Source organism: Rhododendron vialii, chromosome 1a (assembly GCF_030253575.1).
Source record: "Rhododendron vialii isolate Sample 1 chromosome 1a, ASM3025357v1".
Taxonomy (NCBI): domain Eukaryota; kingdom Viridiplantae; phylum Streptophyta; class Magnoliopsida; order Ericales; family Ericaceae; genus Rhododendron; species Rhododendron vialii.
This window is the reverse complement of record NC_080557.1, coordinates 18,189,577-18,199,677: the sequence shown is the minus strand read 5'-3', so window position 1 is coordinate 18,199,677 and position 10,101 is coordinate 18,189,577. Positions and strand designations below refer to the sequence as shown.

General features: G+C 38.0%; 1 protein-coding gene across 6 annotated transcripts; it reads right to left on the bottom strand.

Moving 5' to 3' along the window:
• Positions 1 to 2,009: 2,009 nt before the first annotated feature.
• Positions 2,010 to 9,507, bottom strand: LOC131318085 (uncharacterized). 6 transcript variants are annotated; one of them, XM_058347892.1, is made up of 9 exons: positions 9,214 to 9,507; positions 6,128 to 6,604; positions 5,635 to 5,800; positions 5,507 to 5,557; positions 4,713 to 4,895; positions 4,481 to 4,580; positions 3,203 to 3,930; positions 2,545 to 2,929; positions 2,010 to 2,267 (listed from the first exon to the last, which is right to left on the bottom strand). In XM_058347892.1, the coding sequence occupies exons 2-8, from the start codon at positions 6,589 to 6,591 to the stop codon at positions 2,570 to 2,572; spliced, it is 2,052 nt and encodes a 683-aa protein (XP_058203875.1). In that variant the 5' UTR covers positions 6,592 to 6,604; positions 9,214 to 9,507; the 3' UTR covers positions 2,010 to 2,267; positions 2,545 to 2,569. The 6 variants fall into 6 exon arrangements, with proteins under 6 accessions (XP_058203875.1, XP_058203882.1, XP_058203912.1 ...); XM_058347899.1 differs by having other exon boundaries at positions 9,177 to 9,474; XM_058347929.1 differs by having other exon boundaries at positions 4,499 to 4,580; positions 9,177 to 9,430.
• Between the last annotated feature and the right edge of the window lie 594 nt (positions 9,508 to 10,101).

Here is a 10,101-nt window from a genome sequence, read left to right as displayed (position 1 = left end):
GTTAGGGTTGTGTATGTGATGTGTAGAGAGCAGGAGAGGTACTGAGAAACCTGCATCAATTTGTATCGGAAGAGGTCCCTATTTATAGAGATTTGGAGAGGGAAAATGATATTGGCACTCCAAAAAGCAAAGGAAAGTGGCTTTGGAATTACATTGGATTTGGAGTGCCTGCATCAATTTTTGAAATGTCAAAACTTGATTGGAATTTAATTAAATTTGAAAATAGAGTTAATTTCATATAAAAACTTTATCGAAAAGTGTTTAGAACGTGTGCACCAAGTAAAACGATCGGGCTCGATAAGGTTGAACTGAATCAAACACCTAAAGAAGTTTCCAAATTTACAGCAAAATTGATTTCGCATCTGTGAAATTGATCTCGCAGCCTTAATGTCGATCTCACGGATTTCCAGACTGCACAAAAGGCCAAACTTCGCGGGTTCGCTTCGGACTCTTCCAAACTTTGATTTATACATGGTTTGAAGCGTTGAAAAGTTAGTTAAGTCTACTTTCAAATTCAAGCGCTTTGGACCCAAAATAATATTTATACAAAAAGATATAACCATTTTACCCTCAATGAGTAAAAAAAACTCATTTTAGTTATCTCCCCGTTTTAAATCTTATTTGAGACTTATTATATGTCAATAAAAGGGTTTTAAAGTACTAAAAGATGGTGAAATCCAACCTTGAAAATATGGAAGCTTTTTTCATGAAAATTGGGTTGAAAGCAAAATAAATCAAAGATCGCTGGAGCCACTAAAGGTAAAACGCGTTTTAAGTGTTGCATGACACTCACATCCCTAATTCTGAAGGGTTTTTCCATTCCTTATGAGTTCCACATAGTTAATAAGACTTCTCATACCTAATCAAAATATACAGAAACATCTATTGCCTTTGTTTACACAAAAAGCTTGGCAATTCAAGGCATCACGTCCACTAATTAGCAGGTAAATCGGATAGTCTGTTACTATGAAGGATCAAGACTAAAAGCTACCTAACCTGATGTAGAAACTTTCAGCATGCACTCTTCTCTATCGTTGCATTGCTTATCTAGCAAATTTTATTCATGGGAGATTGTCTTTCTTTTTTTTAACTCTTGTTTAAGAATACATATTGATTTGTTCAAAATCATTTAGAGTGAGTGAAAATTGACTTCATTTATCTCCACTAAATAAATTTAAAAAACTTCAGATTTGAAGAGTACAGAAAACGAAAAGATAGAAAACACGTGCAATCCATTGTATCGAATTCAATGGAATTTATGGACGTAATGAAATAACAGCACCTTTTTATTTAGATCCTCAAAAAATGGCCTTACCTCATCATGAACAAATGGAAAGGGGTTTCGGCACCAAATAGCAAAATACAGTGAACCCGGGGGGGTGCTGCGCAGCCGCCGGCATCTGTCTGACGATCGATGTCCACTACGTAGAGCTCGTCGAGTACTACAAGTGTACCGAAAATCAACTCGATCAAATATCATTAAGTGCCTCATCGGAATACATAAACCTTGGAAAAAAAATGAATCCTAATGGATACAAAACACTGGATCAAAACCATTGAATCCATTCTTTTCAAGTTATATGTGTTCTGATGAAGCACTTAACGATATTTAATCGAGTTGATTTTTGGCACACTCGTAACATTCGACGAGCTCTACGCAGTGAACGTCTCCGATTGTCGGACCGATGCCGGCAAGGCCGCGCCGGCGGCTACGCAGCACGGAGCTGCTCAGCACCCACCCCAAGTTCTACAGAAAGATACACCAAATAACAATAACGAAAAGTAAAACTTATCTTCGCTCTTCTACCTTCCTATCATTGTTGCTCTTTGGATTATTAATCCTATTTTACCAGGCAGATATACTTGTACAGTATTTCCCATTTTCTTCTTAGTGGCATTCGTTATAATGGCGTCGACTAAAGTGAAGATTTTGTAAAACAGTGCTCGACGTGGTTATACACAGGAAAAGGGGTTTAAAAAAAAACAAAAACAAATGAGTTCCAGAGACATGAACACAAAAATAATATATTGATGCAGAAGTGTAGAATATAAAGAAAATATGAAGTCACTATGAGTTTATTATAGAAAGAACCACCAAAGGTAATTTTAGCACATGATGGCAGGCTCAAATGTTACTGTAATCAGAAAGATGATGATCTACAAGTATTAGCAAACTCTTCCCATCAAGTCAATCCATGTACCAACTAGTTCTCCGCATAAAAATGCTCTTGATATGTTCACAGGCCCGTAAAGATTGAATAACACAACTGCAAGAATAAAAAGAAAGTCAGAACAAAATATAACGAGGATAATAATCATTTCCTGGCAAATGGCTTTACACTGGCCATTTCAGGTGCAACTTAAAATCTCCTATTTTTCTGTGCAGAAGGAAAGACCATAAAGCTATACATTCCTTATTTTCAAGCATGTAGGCGAAAACAAATAGACGATAACATAATCATGGTAACAATCATAACAAAATACCTCCAATTCCGAAAAAAAATAGACGATAACATAATCGTGGTAACAATCATAACAAAATACCTCCAATTCCCACAGATAGCATACATCAGAAACCAGCCCATCCAGCAGGTTGAGAAGCCGACTTGTTCTCTATGTTCTTTGGCTCGCCAAAGCGCTGAGAACTAAACTCATTACCAGGTCTGGAAATAGGAGAGGAGGTAGGAACTGCTGTGAAGTTATCTGTTCCAAAACCCCATTTGTCGCTGCCTGAATGTGATGGAGTAGCTGGTTTGTTCTGGTTACCATTCCTTGTCCTAACAGATTTAGGAGTATCATTCATAGACATTGGTTGCGGCTTGGGATTATCAGCGAAAGCCTGCCATTGCTTAGATTCTGGACTTGAGCTAGTATTGCCAAATAATCCTTGTTGAAGTTCCCAAACAGTTCCTTCAAGTTTCTCGCTTTGCTGAGATCAGAATGAAAAACAACCGCATATTATTCATGCTATATTAAATAGACAGGTAGAGTTTGGTATGCCGGCACGATTGTGAGAAGGAATGGAATGATCAATCCTAGGCCTCCAAGTGGATGGCCATTCACCCAAACTGACCTCTAATTCTGTCAAATTTTAAAGCGCACCAAAACATCAGAAGAGCATACCATTCCATTTCAGCTTCATTCCAGTGAACCAAACGCTACATATAGGTAGGCAAGTATTTAGTACAGCAGGAATAAATACCGTTGGGGTGACTTTAGGTTGAAATGAAGGAGATGTTTGGTCTTTTGAAGCTTCTCTATTTGGTGATTGGGTTCTAGCAGCAAGATCTTGCTTGAGCTCTTGTATCTCCTGTCTCTGAGTTCGGCAAATGGCAGAAAGCTTTTCATATTTGGAGGTTATTTCAGCCTTTTCCATATTAGCTTGCTTCAACTCTTCTTTAAGCCTCTTTACCTCAGCTGCCAACTCTTCTTCATGGCATGATTTCTTACTCTCGATTCCTGGGCTCACTTTATTGTTGTCAAATTCAGCAACAAAAGTGTTGAACGCCTCATTTGGGAAAGCAGATTTGCTATCAGGGTTTGCCGTTTTTTTCCTTCCGCTGATATGACCTGAATCCTCCTTGAAAAATTTTATTTCAAAGTCCTTGGAAGGGCCTCCTTCCTCAGTTCGGCTGACAGATTTTACGTGCACATTTTTTGGCGGGCTAGGATTATGGCCAAAAACCTGCCTCTCTGGATGACCCTGATCAAGTCTTGATGCGTCGTCATCAAATTTGGGCCCTTTTTGGTCCTCCGCAATAAGTGAGTCCTTAGCATGCTGAGTGGACCAGAAAGCACCAAGAGCCCCTCCACTGTCCTTGGAATTGTTAACTGGTGTGGGTGATGCACTCCTTGTAGGTTCTGATTGTGGTGGGGGTGGTGGACTCCTACGAGGAGTTGGTTGAGTTTTAGTCACAGGTTTTGGAGTCCCTGATGAACAACCATAACTATCAGAATATTTAAACTGGAAAAAGAACTTTCCGAATAAATATTCCCATCCCTTAATACAACTTCGGAGACCTAGGCCCTGTTCGATTGCTATTAAAACAGTCCTGCAGAACGCTTTTAGAAACTGTTTTTCTAAACTAAACACCCAACGCTCTCACAATCAAATTTATTTTCAAACAAATTTTTTTTTTTTTGACAAGTGGGAAAATGTTTTGGTGGCATAAAGAACTTGTTGTTTTGAAGAAATTTGCTTGTAAACAGGTATTGTACTATTGCCTCGAGACTACTGTTCATCAAACATGTTTTTTGGGTTCTTGAAAAACATAGAGCAGAAAAAACAGATAACAAAAACAACACCGATCAGGTTCTTGGGACTTCCCCATTACTCTGCCCAGCATTAGCATATTATTCAATCAAAATTTGGCAGTAATGCGGAAAAAAAGGTCAAGCATAATACATAACTCATGAAGAGTATTTAGTCTACTGAGTTCCAACGCCTAAATACTGATGTAAGCAAGGATAACGTCCTTACCTTCATGCACGTCGGTACCTGGTTGGTGCATCTCTGGGGGTCTATCGGGTAACGATTTCTGTAAATCATCTGGTAATAAATCATTAACACGAAACCAAACCTGCCACCAAACAGAAGACAACAGCATCAGTAAGCAAATAGATGCTCTTGGCACCTATTATTGCCAGTGTAATAAAAATCTAAACTAACCTAATTTCATCGAGATGAATGGCCAATCAAGCAAAGCGCTTGCCTGCGTGATGTCTGGTCTGGCATCTGGTGAAGACTGAAGCATATCATTGATTAGGCTTATAATGGATGAGCTATATTTTGGTAAATCTGGAATGCGGTAGTTCCCGTTTAGAATTTGTAGCTTTGATTCACCATCAAATGCAGACTTGAAGTAGCATATGCGAAAGAGAAGACAACCTAAGGCCTGCAGAATAACAGAATAACTTGGATGCTCATCAAACATCCCAAAAGCTAAATCCGATGAGGCAAATCAAGGTTTTCAAAGGCCAAGTTGAGGCTCACATCACGTGAGGCATCCAAAAAATGCCTCAAGCCTTTTTGCGCACTTTATGCGAGGCTTACGCTTCTTTGGAACAACATGACCTCACTCACTCCCTTCCTCCCTCGCACGCTAGAACTAGAAAGCGCATTGACATGTAATATAAGTATGTTTTTATGTGAAAATTAGTGTACTAGCTCTAGGTGACATATAGATATAGTTTAGCTAGATAGAGCTAAAGACAGTAAAATATGAACATATATCAACATCCAAATTATTTCTAAGTTTAGAGGAGCTTTTCTGAATTAATTTCAGCATTGATATTATTCTCTCTTTCTCTTCTTCTTGAATGATATTACATATCTACAATTGAAACAAGGTTTCTAATTGTTTATGCCGCAACGCCTCCAGGCGTAACCTCGCCTCATGAGGGTTATAATGCGTTGCATTGCTCATTCGCTTTTAAAAAACACTGACACAAACAGAGTCAACTGTTTCAAAATCCTTCATATATTCACAAGGTATAAACAACTTACCCAAATATCCACCTTCTCATTTATGACTTCTTTCAGGAACAAATCCCACATCTAAGTCAAGAAACAAGACAGGAGTCAACATTTACACCAGCTATGACTATTAGTAATCAAACATAAATTACTTCAACCTCGGGGGCTCTATAGGCAGGTGTTGTGTGCTTCCGGATATTGTCTTCTTCTATTCCCATTTCCTCAGGCCTTTCAAACCTCTTGTGATTAGTAGAGGTACTTCCAAAATCACATAATTTCCATAAACCATCAGGCCCCAGCAAAACATTCTCAACCTTCAAGTCTCTAAAGCACAGAATTTGAAAGGCAAAGAAGTAATTTTTTATCAGTACATTGCAAGAAAAACTCTTGCAAACCCCATATAAGGGTAAGCATAAAAGCACTTATCACCAAATGAGGAATTGAGTATATCATATAATACTTCGTTGAATCAAATTTCCTTTATCATTTTCCACAGGAAATAGATAATGCTTGGATTTTAGCCGGCAGGCCCAGATTCTTGGAAGATAATCAGTTAGACAAATTGGGCTTACCAAATGGAAGAGAAGTTTGTACAAATCGATAGAGGAAACTGAAAACCATATATTTTGATCAAGTATCAGTAATCTTTACCGATGAGCGATGGGAGGGGACTGGCAATGCATCGCAAAGACTGCATTACAGACATCCCTAAATATCACAACGATTTGCTTCTCCTCAAAATATCCAGCTCCCCTACTCTCCAGCATGTTGACCAGGGACTTCTCACAATGTTCCATCACAAGGAGTGCCTCCTTTGTCCGCCCCATATCAAAGATAGCATGGGCACAAAGCATGACAACATTAGGGTGCCCCCTTAGAGATTTCATCACAGATATTTCTTTCTTCACAACTTCCAGAGATTCCTCGTCATTACATATAATGTGCTTTAAGGCATACTGCTTTGAACCGTGTATTGCATCCCGAGCCAAGTAAACACAAGAGAATCCACCCTCAGCAATGGCATTGCGGACATGGATTTTCAAATTGCCAATGTCAATGGTGCGGCCTTCAAGACCAGTTTGCTCTTTGTGCCCAAATGGTTTGAACCTCCACATGATTGGCAGAGATCTAACAAAGACAAAGCATCACAGTTTGACGTTATAAACATGTGAAATTAGATAGAGGAATGAGTAAGATATACTCACAGCGTTGGATACTTCAAGCAAAATGCTGCTTTTTATTACATATTGAAGCAAGAATTTGTTATTCCAGAACATATAGCACCATAAATTTTAACTATGCATGCCAGATCATATCTGCTATCAACTTTTAAAAGTAAACTGAAGTTTTTAGAAAGCTGCAACTCTTGATCTAAATATGATGGAGGCTAGTGCACATATCCAAGACGGAGAAATACACTTATATCCCTAGGACCCTAGACAAGTTGATAACTTTAAATAACCCTCCATTTTCGAACATAAGGTAGGCGAACTCTATAACATCTCGGAGACACTTCACTTGAGAGATTTGACAATTTCCAAACAGGAAATAGCATGTAAAGTAGGGGTGAAATCAGGTTGGGTCGGTCTGGTTTTTGGGGTATGTTGGACTTCAAAAACAGAAAAGGGGACAACAAATTTTTTTGGGCTTAAGGCAAAAGTCTCCAATCATGTTTAGCATTTAGGGTTTAAGATGGACAGCAAGGATTTAACCTACACCACTAAAGAATTTGCCATCCCATTCGGTGCAAAAGGGTATAGATCTTAGAATATTTCCTTCGCTTAGGTCGGGTTTGGGAGTAATTTCAGGCAACCGAGACCGAATCGCAAATCAAGAATTTATTTCCCTCAAAAATCGAAACCGACAGATCTTATGCTTGGGCCGACCAAACCCTGAAATGTTCGGTGGGTTTTATTTTCATCCCCAAGGTAAAGGGACAAAATAATCAAGAATTATGTCAGGTATATAGGAAACTAGGACTATTCTGTGGTTTCTAATGGCAGGCATGGAATATATGCTACTTTTACAAGTGCAATCCCCATAAAGAAGTAATCAGTGGCAGATACATACAGAGGAAACCCTAATCGCAGCATTCTCATTTCAAATTGCATATGCAATGGAGATTTACCTTTTTTTATAGGAAAGTAATAAGCAGACATCTGGGATGATGAGCAGTAGCCTTTCAAATAAAATTTACACATAATCTACAGACCACTGCACAACCAAAACCCATATCCAGTTCATAAGTTTACATCTAAAGTTCGAAATAAGTACACTAAGTAGTCGAAAAAGCACAACGCCAAACAAACACGGAGGTGTGTAAGGGGCCCCGGCCACTAGGGCTGTAAATGAATTGAGCCGTTCGTGAACTGTTCAAGGCTCGACTCGGTAAAGGTTCGTTCGAGTTCGATTCGTCTACTGAGTTCGATTCGTCTACTAAATGAACCGAACCTGAACCTCAATTTTAGGCTCGTTTCATAAATGAGCCGAACATGAACGCAGCAGTATTCGGCTCGATTAAGTTCGCGAACCTAGAGTATATGTGTATCATGGAGATTTTATATAGTTATATAGTAAAAATTTTAAAACTTGTACAAGTCTAAACGTTTACATTTACTAAAAATTTACTTATGTATATGTTTTTATGATTTTATATGTATATGAACATATTTATGTACATAATGAAAATTTTATTTGCAATTTTAGACCTGTATGAGGGCATAAAATATATGATATTATTGGATCGTTAAGGCTCGTGAACAAACTCGAGTTTGACCCAAACCTGGACAAGCTCGGTTCGAGTTTGGCTCGTCATAATTTTCATTGAGTTCAGCTCGAGTTCGAGTTCGCTAAAAAACTTAATGAACGAATCTAAACATTCTAATATTCGGCTCGTTTACAGCCCTACCGGCCACCCCCCAATTTTAGAATTTTACAAATACTCTACATAATATAATGAGTATTTATATAATGACTATACAAATCTCTGAAAATCTAAATAAATTGGATTTGATCTAGTCAAAATTAAACTTATTCTACTTCGTAAAATTTTACCAATTTTTTTCATATACGAAAATAATCACACATGAGCATTGCAACTGTCGACCAAAAAAGAAAACAATGTCATATACAATATAGTGATGTACTACAAAAGCTACACGATATGAGTAGATTTCTGAATGAAAATATTTTTCTTAAGTCAGCCCCCCCTCGGTCTAAACTTCTGGATCTGCCGCTGCTGCCAAACAAGACAAGAATCAAGATCTCTTTCTCTACAATGGTTGCTAAAGTCGGGCATAAGATGTATAATTACTTCTTCTTTTCAAGGTAAATGGGATGTATGCTTACTTTTACAAGTCCAATCTCCATAAAGATTTAAACAGAGACAGATCCCTATAAAGGAACCCCATCGCAGCATTTCAAACTGGGCAGCATAACAAAACGAAATCAACACAGGATAGACGGATCTACACTACATCTGAAGTTTGAATAAAGTACGCGTTCTTGAAAAAAACTAATAGATCCAAACGCCAGGGTATTGACTATCGAGCTTCAAGACCAATGCAAGCTCAAGAACTCAACTAAAACAACCAAGCAATTAAAACGACAATCACATTAGAAACAATTGAATGACAAAGACTACATCAATAGAATGACATAAATGGAAAATAAAAATCCCGTACAGGATAAAGAATTGTACCAATGAATAACCAAGCGATTGAAAGCTAAGAAGCAACCTTTAAAGGTCTCAGATTTGGTGTCGGAAGCGAGATTAGAGAGATCTGAGAGACTGAAGTTCACCTTCAGATCTCAGATTCGTTGCGTAAAGAGAGGGAGGGAGAGAGATGGGGCTGAGGCGGGCGGCAAATGAAGAAGGGTGAGATTTGATTGTTAAATTGTGAGTGCTTGCTTTTAGGTAGGAGGAGAGAGAGAGAGAGAGAGAGAGAGGGAGAAATGGTTTTTGGAAAGAGAGAGAGAGAGAGAGAGAGAGAGAGAGAAATGGTTTTTGGAATCGGATTGGTCGTCACGTTTGCACCTGAGGTTGAGGAGAACGTGAATTGCCCGCTAAAAGGAGAAAGGGCTGTTCTTTTCTTTTTTCTGGGGTCGGCGCTGAAAGGAAAGGTTGAACTACTCCATACTGCTGGTTGATCACCCCTATTTCGATCAAATTTCAATGATTCAAGTCATTCAATGTGTTTAAAATATGATTTTAAGTTTAATCGAAATAAATTAACAAAAAAAAAAAGACCGAAAATGACTTGATTTGAGCAAATTTTTATTGAACTGTTCAATTAAAAACTGTTTTTTTTTTTTTGACAAGTCAATAAAAAACTGTTTAGATGAAGCTTTTTCCGGTCTTTTTTTTTTCTGATTTTTCGCGACTGCTTTTAAAATAATGTTCTAAACACATTGACCGACTTAGATCGTCGAAATTCGATCAGAACACTATTTAACGGAGTTTTTAACGAAATTCGTTAGTCATTCAAATAGAAATGGGCATTTTGATTAACGGAAGGTAACGTTGGGAGTAAAATTGATTTTTTTAAAAGGTTGAGAGTTGAATTGAAATTTAGAGTTAAGATTGAGGGGTATTTTAAATTTTCCCACTCCTACGCTAGTAAAAA

Excerpts from the sequence above, each read along its gene's own strand:
- LOC131318085 (XM_058347892.1), bottom strand. The coding sequence starts at position 6,591 with ATGTGGAGGTTCAAACCATTTGGGCACAAAGAGCAAACTGGTCTTGAA. Across the intron at positions 5,801-6,127 it reads TCCCCTCCCATCGCTCATCG|AGACTTGAAGGTTGAGAATG; the intron begins GTAAAGATTACT and ends TCTGTGCTTTAG. Across the intron at positions 4,896-5,506 it reads ATGAGAAGGTGGATATTTGG|GCCTTAGGTTGTCTTCTCTT; the intron begins GTAAGTTGTTTA and ends GTTATTCTGCAG.